Genomic DNA, 15,225 nt, shown 5'->3' on the forward strand with positions numbered 1-15,225 from the left:
AATCCTGTTTTCTGATTGGATGCAAAGCGTCGTACGACGAAAATCGGATGCAGGGTGAATCCAGCAAATCCAGCAATAGACTTGTTGCACGCGCTTTCTCGTTCGTTCTTCTACTCCCATCATTGCCCAGTGATCTCCTACCAACTCACGTCACACTTTCACTTTTGAAACAGGCGAACTTCTATACCTACCATGTTCGAAATCACGAGTTTGATTTGACGCCGAGCGTTGGTTGACGTTGGTTGACGTTGGTTGACGTTGGTCGTCGTGTATGGTCGTACGCGTTTTCCAAGTATTATTAATCAGTATTAGATGGAAACCGGAGTATAGCAAAAGCCTATGATCAGCCATAGTTTTGTTTAAGCACGAAGTCGCGTTTAAATAAGACAAACGTAACGAAACATATTTTTGTCCGAGCGTCCGGTGCTTTGCTTTCTGTATGTACGTGAACTGTAAACGTCACACGTAGTTTACGATTGTCGTTACAACTGTCATTTGTATGCATAAACAGCACGAGTGCTAATTATCTAAACACCTGTCAATCCTCAACGGGTTATCAAGCCTGATAACGTTATATATCGTTCAATTATAATGGTATATTGGCTACCGAAGAAACGCTTTGTGAGAAGGTACTCGCCTCATTTAAAATTGCATGTACAGGCACTCTTTGTCTGTAGGAATTAATTCTTTTTTCTTGCTCAGAATCGATTACATTTTTCTCAATCGATAGATGTAGCGTAACTCTTACGATTGTTTTTCTAGGAACTAGAATCGCTATACTAATATTCATCATAGGTATTAGGTATTAGGGGAGATCGGGACCGGTTGTCACAATTTTTGATTAGTGATTTTTAGAAAAAAGTGAATGCCTGATTTTGAAATATTATATACGTTATAATATACTTACATCCTCTGATATTAAAAAAAAATATTTCTCGTGAATTCATCATATCGTAAAAATAAGTTATTTAATTTTAAATAAAACTGTGAAAATGTGACAATTAACCCCGTGTTCTGGGTTGATTGTCATACGTTCTAGGATTGGCAGTAGCATATTTGTTATGAACAACACATAAAAAATACAATTTTTATTTTAATATCAGTTCTATATTTTGAGAAATAATAGTAATTATGGTATTAATAAAACAGTTATTTTAATCATAAAATACGTAATTTGTTGTTGTACCTTAGTTTCTATATGAAAAATGAAAAAACATCTATATGAAATATAATATATTTGTAAGTATATTCTCTAAAAATGTGTATTTTCTAAAGATATTACAATTAATTGTCACCTAATCTTATCTCATTTTGGTCAATCTACCCCACATAGCCATTTTTAATAAAAGAGATTGTATTCGCAAACTTTGTCAGGGTAATGATTAATTAAATGTAGCAAAGATCTTCCAACACATGTCATTTTCTATGAATACAGGGATATTGCGATTAATAATGCCAAAGATTTGTCAGACAACAAAATAGGTGATAGGACAAATTTACTCACCAATTTCATTTTTTTAAAAACCATTATAAATAATATATACAATGCTTGTGGTGCAAATCATTTTACATATCAAGTTATTATGTCAGCAATCTACAGTCAAAAAAAGATTTTTCTGCCATGTCCTGTTTGAGTTATAAGCATTTTGACAATCAATCTCTTACTAGCTCCGGTCTCCCCTATCCTTAACAATCTTATATTAACTCTTTAAAAAAAAGAGTATGCTAGAGATAGAAATATGTGCAGAATTTTTTATTTTAAGTGAAGAAGAATTAGAAGCTTTGATCCATTGTACGATTTCTAAGGTCAAGTTGGCTGTTAGTTTTGCTCATATAATTTTGTTAGATTTACAAGTGAAAAGTGATAATAAAGATATATCTCTAATAAATTTATATGCTCTTAAGTGTCTATTATGTATTATTTCTAGGTGGCATATATTGTTAAAGAAATATTATTTTTTAATTAAAATGTAATGCTTAATAAATGTATGATAATTGTACGTCAGACAAAATTATAGCAAATAATCTAAATTATATAAATTTCTATTCATACTCAGAAATATTAAACAAAGATTGTTTATACATATGATACAATTATATTTATATATTTATATTTATGAATATAATTCATGCATTATACTTTCTCGTAATTATTTTTCATCTTATATCCAAACAATTTACATTCATTCGTACATAGCTTAATATAATAACAATAAAACAATCTCCTATAACAAGTTTGTGGAATTAAGTTTGATCGAAGAAAGGACTTGCAACAAGAAAATACTGTAAAGAAACAGTAACTATTAACACAGTCACGATGTCGATGTACCTGCTATTAGCAGCAATAATACCAATCATCATCCTTGAGATTTGGTACATGGGAATGTAAGTTACTTTACCATAATTGTACCTCTGTAAATAATTTCGTACTTCTTTTATTTATGTAACTGTCATGCATCATAATATAGCTTGCTGCAAGCTTATTCAAAACGAGACAATATAAAATCGATTTATTTCTTTGTTGGCTAAAATTTATGTCGACTTGATTCTTCAAGTGCGATTGTGTGTCTATTGTAATAATACAATGTGACACATCCTGCAGTTATTCTTGTCAGTCACTTGCAAGTCAGAGTGATTAGGAATTAATCATCATAAGCTAACTATGGCACATGATATAATTAAACAGAACTAAACACAGAAAAATATTTTATCAAGACATTGTTTGTTATTTTTATAAACAGCAATCTTATATTTCATCATAATTTATTAAACAGCAGTGGCGTAGTAAGAAAGATACGGTCCGCTCTCGGTTCCGTCTTAGCAAAGATATTAATTCAGCAGTACTTCCTCGTTACAAGCAAAAATTTGGATCCGAAGATTTGTTTGTAAATAAAGAAAATTATCTCCGCTTCTCAAGTAAAAGACAAAGAGGAGGAATTGAAGTCAAATTGTTAGCTTATATGGCCAATTCTTTTTTTTTTTTTGCTGTAGTAGGAATAAGTTTCTATTTGTAACACGTGACATTTTGTTAAAGGCAAGTATATAAACGCATTTTTAATGTTCTGAGCTCAATCGTTTATTTTTAACTCTGAGCTAATCTACGAGATTCATTATTAGCGTTCCTTTCATCGAATGCTGCCATAGTTTTCGGTAAGAATAAGAAAATTTTTTTTTACTATTAATGTGCTCTTTTCTTCTAGTTCTTCGCGTGAATTGTTTTAGACCGATATTCATAGTCGATTTTTATATTTGAGACTGTCTTAAGTACAGTCTTAAGATCTCGTAAACCAATCAGAGGGCTGTATTAGCATCTTAAGACATTAAGTGAGACGGTCTTAAAATAGGAATGGACTATGAATACCGCTCTTATTTAAAAAAATAGATTTATTAAATGTTTTCAGTTTAGTTAAGATTTAGACATTGTTGCTTATTTTTTACGTAATTTACAATAACGTATGTGGGAGCGAAGGGACAAAATAGTCTATTGACGGTTGCCATTATCAATAGTGTAGTAAGGAAGTCATAGGGAGGGAGAAGAGACCATCCCGGGCGCAATCTTTCTTTATTACGCCACTGCTAAACAGAGCGTTTTCCAATTTAAAAATACGAAAAGAACTTTAAACTTTAAACAGCTCTATAAATTAATCAGTTATTGTGAATGGTCGCGTTCAGCAGAACGTTTATTTTGCAACTATTGGCGGTTTTCGTCGTGCTGATTGGATTACTTTTACATTTAGAGCAGTAGTTTTATTTCTATGAAGAAAGCTAATTCTAACAGTTATAAAATAAGTTTTAAGTTGAACGTGGTCAGTGAGTTGGAATAGAAATGTGTAATTATAATAATTCATCAAAGTAATAAATTAAATCTCGATAAACTCGAATAAAAAATAATTACACAGCATCTTCATTTTGCAATATTCGGATTGAGAAATATGAAGAAAATTTTTTATTTAAATATAATTATTTGTAAGTATTTACAATTGATAAAGATGAATTGTGTAAAATGCGATTTAATACAAACTAATATAGATTTATAAAATTAATTTTACTAAATATATACGATTTAAACAAATTTATACATAAATAAAATAGAGTGAAGTGAAAATGGATATAAAACCGATAGAATAATAAAATATAAATAGTATGTAATAAAAATTAATGAAACATGTATTTGTAGTGTGTGTGTGTTTGTATTTACAATTAGTTAAAGAAAGCATAACTTTCTTTTCATGGTATTTGTAAGTGTAACATTATGCGTATAACATAATCGAATAATTACATAAGTATTAGAGACTTAGTAATAATTATATGTCGTAAACATCAAGAGATAAGATATTATGTCTTGTGTGTCATAAGTGTATCTGAATTATAAGCGCGTAAAAGAATATAATGTTCTGTGACTGCTATGAACGTAATAAGGTATAATATTAATATATGATATATATTATTTATTTTGCATATATTTTTTTTTTGGTTGCGATTTAAAAATAAATTTATTTAAATTTTTTGTATCTGAATAAGTTTTATCTCTTAAACATAATATGCATTTAATCATAAGAATTTTTATTTGCATATACATGTATTTACTTTTTTAATAGCTACTGCATCCAGCATTATATTTTTATTAATTTTTGTCATTGCTATTCTCTGTTTTGTTACTTTGTTTTTTAAGCTTTAATGCCATTGCTCTTTTTATGGCAAATGCAAACTGCTTAAGTAACGTCGCAAAATTAATAATTGTTAATTATAGAAATTAATGATAATTACATATAAATATCCAAGAATCTTATAAATTCTTTTTAGAATCCTTCAATCAATCTGAAGTCAACCTTCTTTCTCGATGTAATAATTTGTTATAATTCTGTAATTTTGAATATATATTTTTGTAATACAGTTTTTTTAGTACAAAATAAAAATTGTGATAACATTTTTAATTATTTAGAAGGTATTGTATTAGTCATTAATTATACAGAAACAAATACACAATTTTCTGTTAAAGGGAAGTTAGTTTTATAGTTAGCAAAAAATGTACATCGCGCGATCTTAAAGGACTTTAGATGATTTCAGGACAGTCTGTACATTTTGAAACTTTCTTACTATATATCTTATCACTTTAACTTTTAATACTATGACATTAAATCTATACACTATTTAATATCATGATTAATTGCATCAATGATAATAAACCAAAGCTTTGCTAAATCATCAATTATTTATATATACAGTTATGTACACACACACGCACACACACATACACCTATATATATATATATATATGTGTATGTATGTATATACACACATATAAACGTTACAGATGCTTAACTTGGACCATGAGGACCTCTGTGTTGATATATCTTATTATATTTGGACTTCTACCAGTAATTTTTCATTACTCTTATACTCTTCAAAAAAAGATACTTTTTTTAAATTTTGGTAAGTAATTAACTAACAAAAAAATAAATAATGTTACAAATTAGTAATTTTAATAACTCTTGTGAGTTTTATGAACTAAATTTTAAATAGATATGTGTATAATATTGAATTTAATTCATATTTTCTGATTTTAAAATGTGAAATTATAGTTTGTATATTAAAACAATATATCATTTCACACACACACAATCTATTTTAGTACATTGGCCACTTAAGGTAGAGTTTTCCAATCCAAAATTGGTTGGGCTGGAAGGCGCTAGAAATTTTTATTTACATACTGATCAGCAAGTAAAGATAGGTGCATGGTGAGTAATTGTACATCATCTTACGAAATTTATAACTTTCTAAAGTGCTTATTATAATATAATTTAATATAATAATACATATATTGTATTATATTAAACGGTAATTCTCTTTTGCAGGCAGATATTACCACGGTCTTTATTAAATAATTCTATTCCTGCGATAGATGAAGCTTATGAAGCAGTTTTAAATAATGCTAAACTACCTGTATTTCTGTACATGCACGGAAACAGTGGTAATAGAGCAAGTTCGCATAGACTCGAACTTTATAAGCTTTTCCAAGATCTAGATTATCATGTTATATGTTTTGATTACAGAAGTAAGTATCGAAAATTTGCAATTACTTTTAGAATAATTGATAAAAGTATTGTTGTGTACTGTTTATGTTTTACATTTAAAAAGAAAATTTTACTCAAGTTCTCTCATCGATTTAGACTATGGCGATAGCGATGTAGTAGAGCTCTCCGAAGAAGGTGTAGTTAGGGATAGTAAATATGTTCTTGAATGGGTGATAAAAAAAGTTAATGGTTCAGCTCCGATTTTTGTTTGGGGTCATTCTTTAGGAACTGGGTAATTTTTAAATAATCTTTTACAATACAAATTGAAATAGCTTATAATTATAACTTTTTATTTGATATTAGAGTTTCGACGCATGTATTAGCTCTGCTAGCAGCTGAAAATATACAACCAACAGGATTATTTCTGGAAGCACCATTCAATAACATACAAGATGAATTAACAGAGCATCCATTTGCACAGGTATATCTCAATTATTATCTATTCAGATATAAATTGTACTGTTTCCAATAAATGTAAATTAATTTTTACGCGTTTTATACAGATATTCAAACACTTACCATGGTTCCATTGGATGGCTGTTGAGCCATTTTATAAGAATAATTTACGATTTGAGTCTGATAAACATATTACTAAGATTGATTGTCCTATTATGATATTACATGCTGAAGATGACGGTGTAATTCCAGTTTTCTTAGCAGAAAAGGTATGATTATAATACATACAGACTTTTACTGTACAATTATATAGACTAGATTTGTCCAAAATTTAGTTAAACGCTCCTTTTTCTTCATCGTCTCGTTAAGCGAGATAGAGAGAAAACAAAAGGAATAAGATGCTACAGTTCTGCCCAATTATAAGTTACTTTAACTGCTCCACCCTCGATCCCTTTTTATTTTCTATCTGGCCCAAAAACGAGACGGCGGAGAGATGAGAATGTTTAACTCGCGAGCTAAAGGACAAGCCTGGTATAGTTGTTAGAAAATTAATATCACAAATGAATAGAAATTAATACAAATGATTTCATGTTTCAGCTTTATCAAGCAGCATTAGATAGTTTTGGAAATAATACAAATCGTATCCAGATGATAAAAATAGATTCATCCTATGGGCTTGGACATAAATATATTTGTAGATACAAAGAATTATCTGGTATAATTAAGTAAGTTATTAACATATTTCTAAAATAAATGCAATTTATTTTTCTCTATTACGAAAATTAACATTGGGATCTGTAGAACTATGTCATTATTATGCTTAATATTTATATTATAATGTTTATTATACTTTCAGGACATTTGTCGTCAAAGCACACGGAAATCTGACTGAATAATTGTATTTAGATTAGAAAATTTACACTGTAAATTATTTCGTAAATTATGATATAATATAAATTATATCATAAAAAATCCGTAGTCAAGGATTATTTTATTTACACATAAAAAGTAATACGTTTATAGGATTAGAATTCTAGTAAAAGATAAAATATTTGAAGAATACACATTTTTAATATTCTTATGATTTTTCTTTTGGTTCTTAAAAAATTCTTTGCGATAAAAATTTTGTGTTCTTCAAATATTATATTTATTGAAAATTTAATATTTTTAATGTCCTATAATTGTATGTACAATGTGAGAGAAACTATGACATCAAACGCTTAAATTGTGCATTCCATTTTTTATGTATAAAGTTTATTTAAATTTATCAAATGTAAAATTTATTTATATAGTATATATAAACTTTTAAATGTGGTATTGTACGAAATAATACATTTGTCTCATATATTCACAGTCTCTTATGTCATGAAGAAATTGTACAAAAATATTATGAAAAAATTGTCTGTTAAATAAATGGAAATACATTCATAGTATTATAAGTGAATATGTTATTGTAATATCTCAATATTAAGGGGATTATTTATATTAATTCAATTAAGGAGATGATCGATATCGAGAGTACAGATTTTGTAAATTCTAAATTAAAAAAGTCAATAATAGTGACAACTTTAAAGATGTATTAGACATGCAGTCTCTGCAAAATTAAATTTGGAAGTATGATTAATATTTACATTTCAAATAAATTATATTATACATATAAAAGTTGTGTGAATAAGACTATATTTCTGTTTAATAACACATTTTTGTAGTTTATTTTATTATTTTTATTGTTAAAAATTAAAATTAAAATTTCAAATTGGAGATTAAGTAATATCGATCAGTTAAAATAAAACGGATTGCTATATTATTATTAGTTCTCTTATTGCGTTTATATTTTGTAACTCTGACTGTCATTGCAAATAAAAAAAGGTTAAGTATAAGTACGAATCTCCTTATATTTCCTGAGAAATAAATGTATACCTATCATGTTTCATTTCTATTTTATTTTCTGTTTTAAATATAATGTATATTGTGTAGGTCTGTTATTTTTCAAAGGTTCTGAACTTATTGCATCAGTGTACACCAGTTCAGAACTTACAGTGGAAAAAGAACAGACCTTATGCAATAAAGTAGAAAAAGAGAAAAGGTTACAACAGAGAGAAGAGGTGAGATGGAATATCAATGCCTTGATTGGTTACATACCTCGCTCGCGCATGTGCAGTTCATTTTTATCCACGCTGACATCAAAGATGCCGATAGAGATGGCTTCTGCACACTGGACGCGGAAACGCTTGCCGCACGGCAAAATGCAACGCGATAACCAATGAACATGTAGGGAGCTGTAAACTTATTGGCTACCGCGTCGTATTTTGCCGCGCGGTAAGCGTTTCCGCGTCCAGTGTGCAGAAGCCAAGAGTTGCACTACTGTATATAGTATACTGTGCCAAAACCTGTATCCGCGAAATACTACCGCGCACTACTGTCCCCTGACAAAGTGGATGTAAACTACATAGCAATATCTACTTTTCTGAGGGTACACATACGTCCACTTTTCAAGGCTGCAGATGATAAATCGATATTTTGGTCGGTAAATCGTGCTACATTCACAAACTGTGGATCAGAAATATTCATCTCTGCAATCTTACATGCGCGTGATGTTCATTTCGCTTAAAAGTATTAACATTAAGGTTATATTACCCATTTTTATGAATATGTTAATATTTATATTTTAAATGAACTATATGAAAGTTGTATTTCAAAAATTTTATTTATTTTCTTGATCCCAGACAGCGAAATGCAGTGTATTTGCTAACATGTTGCCGAAAACGTTGCATCAACCAATTTCGACAAACTCAGGACAAGGTGAAATAACATTACGTCTGTCGCGTTGAACTAAATAGAATTCGAATTCTCTCTTGCGATAGCAAATTGATGGGAATATGTCGGCATGAATATTCTGGACAGTTAACTCGTGTTGTCATATTGTCAGCATTTTGTTAGCAACGAGCTGCAATTAAAAAACTTCACAGCTTAAAGATATATTTGCAACAACGGACAGAAATCATTATATATATTCTGTTGCTGTCATGTTTTCATCATGATGCACTCAAGATGAAACGATTAATTATTCGTTACTAACAGATTGCTGTCATGTTGCCAACGTGAGTTCAACATAACGTGTAAACTACCATTTCTTACAGTTTGCTCTAGAAATTTCAACAACTGATTACATATATAAGCAGTTATGTTGTTGTATTCATAATGTATCTTATTTTGATATTGTTAGAAAATGTACAGCAAATATATAACAACATATGCAATGCATTATAGTTTGCACAATATGCTATATCACGCTTGGCTATCTGAGATGATATCGTGTACACGGAGAGAAATCTGTTACGATTTTGGCACGGACAGCCTATACTACTATCGCGTGGCATATTTCAATTATAGCCTTTTCGATTGGGAAAAAATTAGTGCGCAACAGTGCGCACTCGGGTTCACACCAACACTGGACGAGTTCCATGGGTTGCACTGATTAGTGCAAGTTCAAAAGAACACGCCAAGATTTTCAGTGCTAAAGCTGAAATTTCGAGTTGTAAGATTGTAAGGACTTGACTAAAATGCAGAAAGAACGCAGAAAAATAACTTCGACAGCTCATATTCATAACTTTAAGTAATTTCGGCTTTTTGTATGTACTATTTACTACTAATGCGAGTTGTGATTGGCCACTGCTTTTCCGTCAAGGTGAGCGCGCCCTAAGGGTGAAATCACACGGTGCGGAAAAAGACTGCGGAATAGAGAATGCGTCATTGAAGCAACCAATCAGCGCTATTCAGCGCTACACGAAATAGCGCTGATTGATTGGCTGCGTTCAGCAGACTCAACAGTTTTGCAACCGTTTTATGATTGTCTGCTGAGATAGGACCATTCTTCTAGATCTAAAAGTATGATCCAATTAGCGCGAAGGAAACTTACAACAGTTGCAAAACAAACGTTCTGCTGAACGCACCCATTGCTTCAATGATCTGATGAGTCTTTTTCCGCACCGTGTGATTTCACCCTAAAAATTTCTCGGCGTTACCCCGGATCTACAATAGAGTTTTAAACTTTAAGCCATAAGAAATGGACGAATCATAGTCGATTATTCTCCTCGAATTCGACTGTAATTGGTTAATTTCTTACGGCTTAAGGCTTAAAACACCTATTGTAGATCCGGACTTACGGAGCAGCACGTTGTCGATCGAGACCATTGAGATTACCTATTGCGTTTGACCTCGCTAGACCTCGCTAGACCTCGCTAGACCTCGCTAGACCTCGCTAGACCTCGCTAGACCTCGCTAGACCTCGCAGTCACCCGAGAGTGTCAAAAGCGCACGTCAGCGCACGTCGATCGCAGCTCGATCCCGTGGATCGAGATTCCGCCACTTGCCTTGCCGGCGCGTGGCATCGCGACTCAGACGGCAGGGGTACACAACACAACCATGAACCAACGCTGACCAACGCTGTGGCGCGGTTGGACGAGGTGCGACGGAACGAGACGAGAGGAGAGGAGAGGAGAGTCACCGAGTGCATTGAGTTTGAGTATACTATCGTTGATCATCGTTGATCGTAACCGAGGGAAGACAGTTAAAACCGTTGTTGGCGAACTCCCTGTCTTTTCTACCGTTTGAGTTGTTAAAGCGTGTATCTAACCTAATCCGTGGCTCGATAGCGTCCTTATTGGAATTTTTAGAGCAGAGTTTCGTTTGAATGTAAAGGTCCGGGCACAGATCGCGGAATTGTTATGCCAAGCTGCGGTAAGCGAAGGTGTACACGCGTTCCCTAGACTGGTGAGTGGTTTGAGTGAGTACGGAGTCTTAATTCCTGTCGCGGGCCGTTCCGCGGGACTCCTTTCGTCCGTCGTGTTATGCCTACGACGTCAAGTCAATGAATGTCAAGCTCTCTGTTCCGCGACTCTCCCCAGGATCGGTGTGTGCTGTGAGCCAGACGCCACGATAATCCCAGCGACGAAATAATAATCGCCTCGTTGCACCCCTGTCCCTGACGTATTGCGCGTCCCCTGGTGTTCCATTGACAATCGTAAAGTAAAGGATGTTTACATTTTTATACGTGTATAATCGTATGATCAATTGGGATGCCAATGAATATTCTCTGCTGGTACTGTTTGCGTTAATTGTGGAACTTTTTGTTGTTTTGTTAGTGTATAAGGAAGTCTCTAAGCGATAAAGGCAACAGAGTCGGAAATGGATCCTGCAACGGTGATAGCTCTTTGCAAGGAGAATATCCAGCCGTTAAGATATGGACGGAATGCCACTCAATTGGGAACTGCATTGAGGGCACAGGAGGATACAGATGCACAGCAGTTGTTGCTACAGGAGAAGCAGTGAGTATTCTAAACCTGTAGATTTAAAGACGCTTGCATATAATAGCCAATTCTATTATAAATTAACATAGAAAATATAATAATGGCTGCGTTTGGCAAAAACACAGCTTTGCAATTATTGTAAGATTCTTTAATTTAATAATTGGTTTATACATTTACATCCATAGCGAAGAACTAAGGACAAAATTAATCGCATTAAGGAAACTGCTTTTTTTGTTGAACACAACTATTTTATAAAGTTGTTAAAAATATAATATATTTTTATTTAGAATGTATGAGGATGCAATTAAGAATTACGAAGGAGATGATCCGTTAGAGAATTGGTACGAGTACATTTTGTGGGTGGAACAGAGTTATCCGAAAAGTGGACATGAATCCCATATTGGGAGACTTTTGCAACAATGTTTAGCGATATTTGAAAAGGATGTAAAATATCATCAAGATCGCAGATACATACGTCTGTGGATTAATTATGTGAGTAATATCTTGTAATCATGTTATAAGTATTATAATAAGGCTTGATTTTTAGATAAGTATGCAAAAGAATCCTTTGGAGTTATACCAGCTGTTGCACAGCAGTGGTATCGGGACTAGAGTAGCAGACATATACAGAGCTTGGGCTTTTGAATTGGAACAAATTGAGGACGACAAACGCGCGGATGAAGTTTACTTAATGGGACTATCTGTTCATGCAGAACCATTCGAGGAATTAAGCCATGCTCATCAGTATGAATTATTTCTTTTCACATAATAAAATATATCAAATAAAAATTATTTATATGTGATAAAATTAGACAATGGCATCTTTTCACAGAAATTTTCAATTTGCTGTGGCGCGCAAAACGCTTGGACGTATCGAAGAAAGAAACGATGTTTCTTTGTTCGAACAACGTCAGGCTTTCAGTTCATTACGAGCGATAAGAGCTGGTAAAAGAGTTGGTAGCATACGAACAGGTCATCGTGTACGTGAATATTATCCAGGGATTGTGCCCCAAATCTCATCTTCTATACAGAACACAAAACCCAATTCTAAAATACAAATATATCAAGTAAGATATTTGTATAATAGCAGTTGTTAATATATTATAATTTATCGTATTTTTAAAATAATTTGTAATGAAATGTTAACTTATAACCTAGGATGATATACCTGGAGAAATGAAAAGTTCAAGCATATTAGATCACGTATCTATAGAGGATATAGTACATAAAGAAAACACCATCAAGCCTGGACCATGGAATAGTGGAAACAAGAGAGGTCCATTAATAGCTCCTACTGTAAAAGCGGGTTTTAAGAGTAAGAACAATGATAAGATATGTCAAATTAAAACGGCAAGTTATTGTAGGAAAGCAATGTGTGAAGAGAATTTCCTTATTCATTTTCAGTTCACGAGGACCAGAATGATGACAGTAATATGGAGAAAATTAAATTATTTCCAAATCACGTACGTTTTTTTGATGGTAGTAAATGTCATGACTGTTTAAGAGTACCGGTATATGTAGCAGAGCCAATAGATCCAAATACTGTACAAAAGCCACATTATCCCAAAGAATTAGTTTATGCTAATAATGTTGATCGTAGTATGGAAGAAATTAGAGCACAACTTTATTTGGAAAGGTATCATTCTTTTATAAGATACAATAAGAAAATTATTTGATACAATTAATTATATTTTAATTAATTATATAATACAATATTTCACACAGAAGAGTGCAGTTTTTGGGAAATAAACATGAAATGTCGATGATTTGTTTGCGTGAAACCGATGGAGAATCCCAATCCCAGCTTAACAATTACGAAAACATATATCATGTACAAGAAGTAGAAGAGCAGAAGCTCAATCAGCAAAGAAGAGAAGCTGAAATCAATCAGCAGAGACTCCAAGTCGAACAAGAGTTGCAAAGGCAGCAATACGAGAACCAGGTCGAGAATCAGGTTTTAGAGACTCAACGACAAGAAGTTGAACAAAGATTAGAGACCGAGAGAATTCAAGTTGAGAGACTTGAAGCTCAACGAAATGGTCGACCGTTACAATCGACAAACTTTATGCACCAGCATCACACTTCGTCTTTGACTGTTGATACTGAGGAACATCTGCTTGGGCAGAGCCTCACTGTAAACACGAAGGAAGCTCTTTCGGTTGTGCAAGGTTTGTGGCAATCTCCAGATGCAGCCGCTAATGCTTCGCGCTTTCGTAGTCCTCCCGTTGCATCCAGAATGGTAGATTCGAGGAATAAGTTGCCGTTTGATATACACATGGATAGCTCTATGACACAACATGCGATGTCCAGTAATAAGCATCATCAAGGATACAATGTGCAGGTTTATAACGATCAAGAGAATCATCAAAGTTATCATACGCAGCATCATAGTTATTCTGGTCAGGATCAGCACGTTGTATATGGGAATCACAGTTTGCAAAATAGTTATCATTATCAGATGCAGGTATAGATAAAATTTATAAAGTATTCATATTGTTTTTATATTAAATATTTTATATAAACGTGAGTCAATAGGTAATCTTAACCCTAGCTCGCCATTGTTATTTTTGGTTTCCTTTCGGACCACACCAGGATCTGTGGGAACTTTGGACCCTGCAACTTTGTCACACTAAATGCATATTTTTTTAGCTCAAAATGTGTAAAATTTATACCTCAAAGTCAAACAAAAATAAATAATTATAAATCAAATAAATAATATTTGATTTTCAATTAATTACAATAATTCAAAAAATTTTTATTGGAAAAATCGCAAAAAATTACTACTTTAGAGTTAAAAAATTCTCAAATTTTTAAATTTAACAGTAGTAAAAAGAATGGGCTATGAGCCAGTTTTATAAGTTTGTTTATTGTTTTGCATTGAAAATGACCCGATCGGTGTCGAAACGTTTGCATGTATGTAAGAAAGTTTATTAAATATTCTTTATGTTATAACTGGCTCATAGCCCATTCTTTTTACTACTGATTTATTCTGATTGAGCCATATAGATAATTTATTTTAAATTTTAAGCAATAAAACGTGACGTGTTTTTTAGTTGACCCTTTGGACTAACAAAAAGAAATAGTATGCTCAAAAAATATCAATCGCTCAAAAAAAAGTATAATTGTTTGAACTATTGAAAATCGACATTTTAAAAAAATCTACACAATATTTTACAACTGAAAAATAAAATTTTCTTATTTGAACAATATAAAATGGTAGATAAAGGATTGTAAATGTATAAATATTATTATAATATATACAATTAATGTATATTAGTATATATAATAATATTATTATAGTATATTAAATTTACAATTTTTCAGCACATTAACATTTTTCTAATGTGATGCCTGATTGTGCATCAAATTATTAAGAATTGCTTGTCAATTTAATTTAATTCGTGATATTATTACAGTAGTTTAATTGCGTTTATAAGTCCGGAAAA

At 32.0% G+C, this 15,225-nt stretch overlaps 2 protein-coding genes across 9 annotated transcripts in view; both read left to right on the forward strand.

Moving 5' to 3' along the window:
• The first annotated feature begins 155 nt into the window (after positions 1-155).
• On the forward strand, positions 156-7,408 carry LOC108731170 (monoacylglycerol lipase ABHD12). 4 transcript variants are annotated; one of them, XM_018461334.1, is made up of 10 exons: positions 156-629; positions 2,250-2,385; positions 5,315-5,433; positions 5,633-5,738; positions 5,856-6,055; positions 6,171-6,306; positions 6,378-6,495; positions 6,578-6,739; positions 7,068-7,195; positions 7,327-7,408. In XM_018461334.1, exons 2-10 carry the CDS (start codon positions 2,318-2,320, stop codon positions 7,364-7,366), a joined length of 1,077 nt encoding a protein of 358 aa, XP_018316836.1. In that variant the 5' UTR covers positions 156-629; positions 2,250-2,317; the 3' UTR covers positions 7,367-7,408. The 4 variants fall into 4 exon arrangements, with proteins under 4 accessions (XP_018316836.1, XP_018316838.1, XP_018316837.1 ...); XM_018461336.1 differs by lacking the exon at positions 2,250-2,385 and having other exon boundaries at positions 156-441; positions 553-629; XM_018461335.1 differs by lacking the exon at positions 2,250-2,385.
• A 3,315-nt stretch (positions 7,409-10,723) lies between these two features.
• LOC108731193 (uncharacterized) overlaps positions 10,724-15,225 on the forward strand; it is a 10,139-nt gene continuing 5,637 nt past the window's right edge. For 2 of the 5 annotated variants that reach the window (XM_018461381.1, XM_018461385.1), the window contains exons 1-8: positions 10,724-11,498; positions 11,615-11,797; positions 12,067-12,271; positions 12,327-12,523; positions 12,612-12,846; positions 12,938-13,094; positions 13,184-13,415; positions 13,505-14,243. In XM_018461381.1, coding sequence (XP_018316883.1) covers positions 11,658-11,797; positions 12,067-12,271; positions 12,327-12,523; positions 12,612-12,846; positions 12,938-13,094; positions 13,184-13,415; positions 13,505-14,243 — 1,905 coding nt within the window. In that variant the 5' untranslated portion in view covers positions 10,724-11,498; positions 11,615-11,657. The other 3 variants (XM_018461382.1, XM_018461384.1, XM_018461383.1) reach the window with 3 other exon arrangements.

This window comes from Mycetomoellerius zeteki, unplaced genomic scaffold, assembly GCF_001594055.1.
Source record: "Mycetomoellerius zeteki isolate Tzet28-1 unplaced genomic scaffold, Tzet1.0 scaffold121, whole genome shotgun sequence".
Taxonomy (NCBI): domain Eukaryota; kingdom Metazoa; phylum Arthropoda; class Insecta; order Hymenoptera; family Formicidae; genus Mycetomoellerius; species Mycetomoellerius zeteki.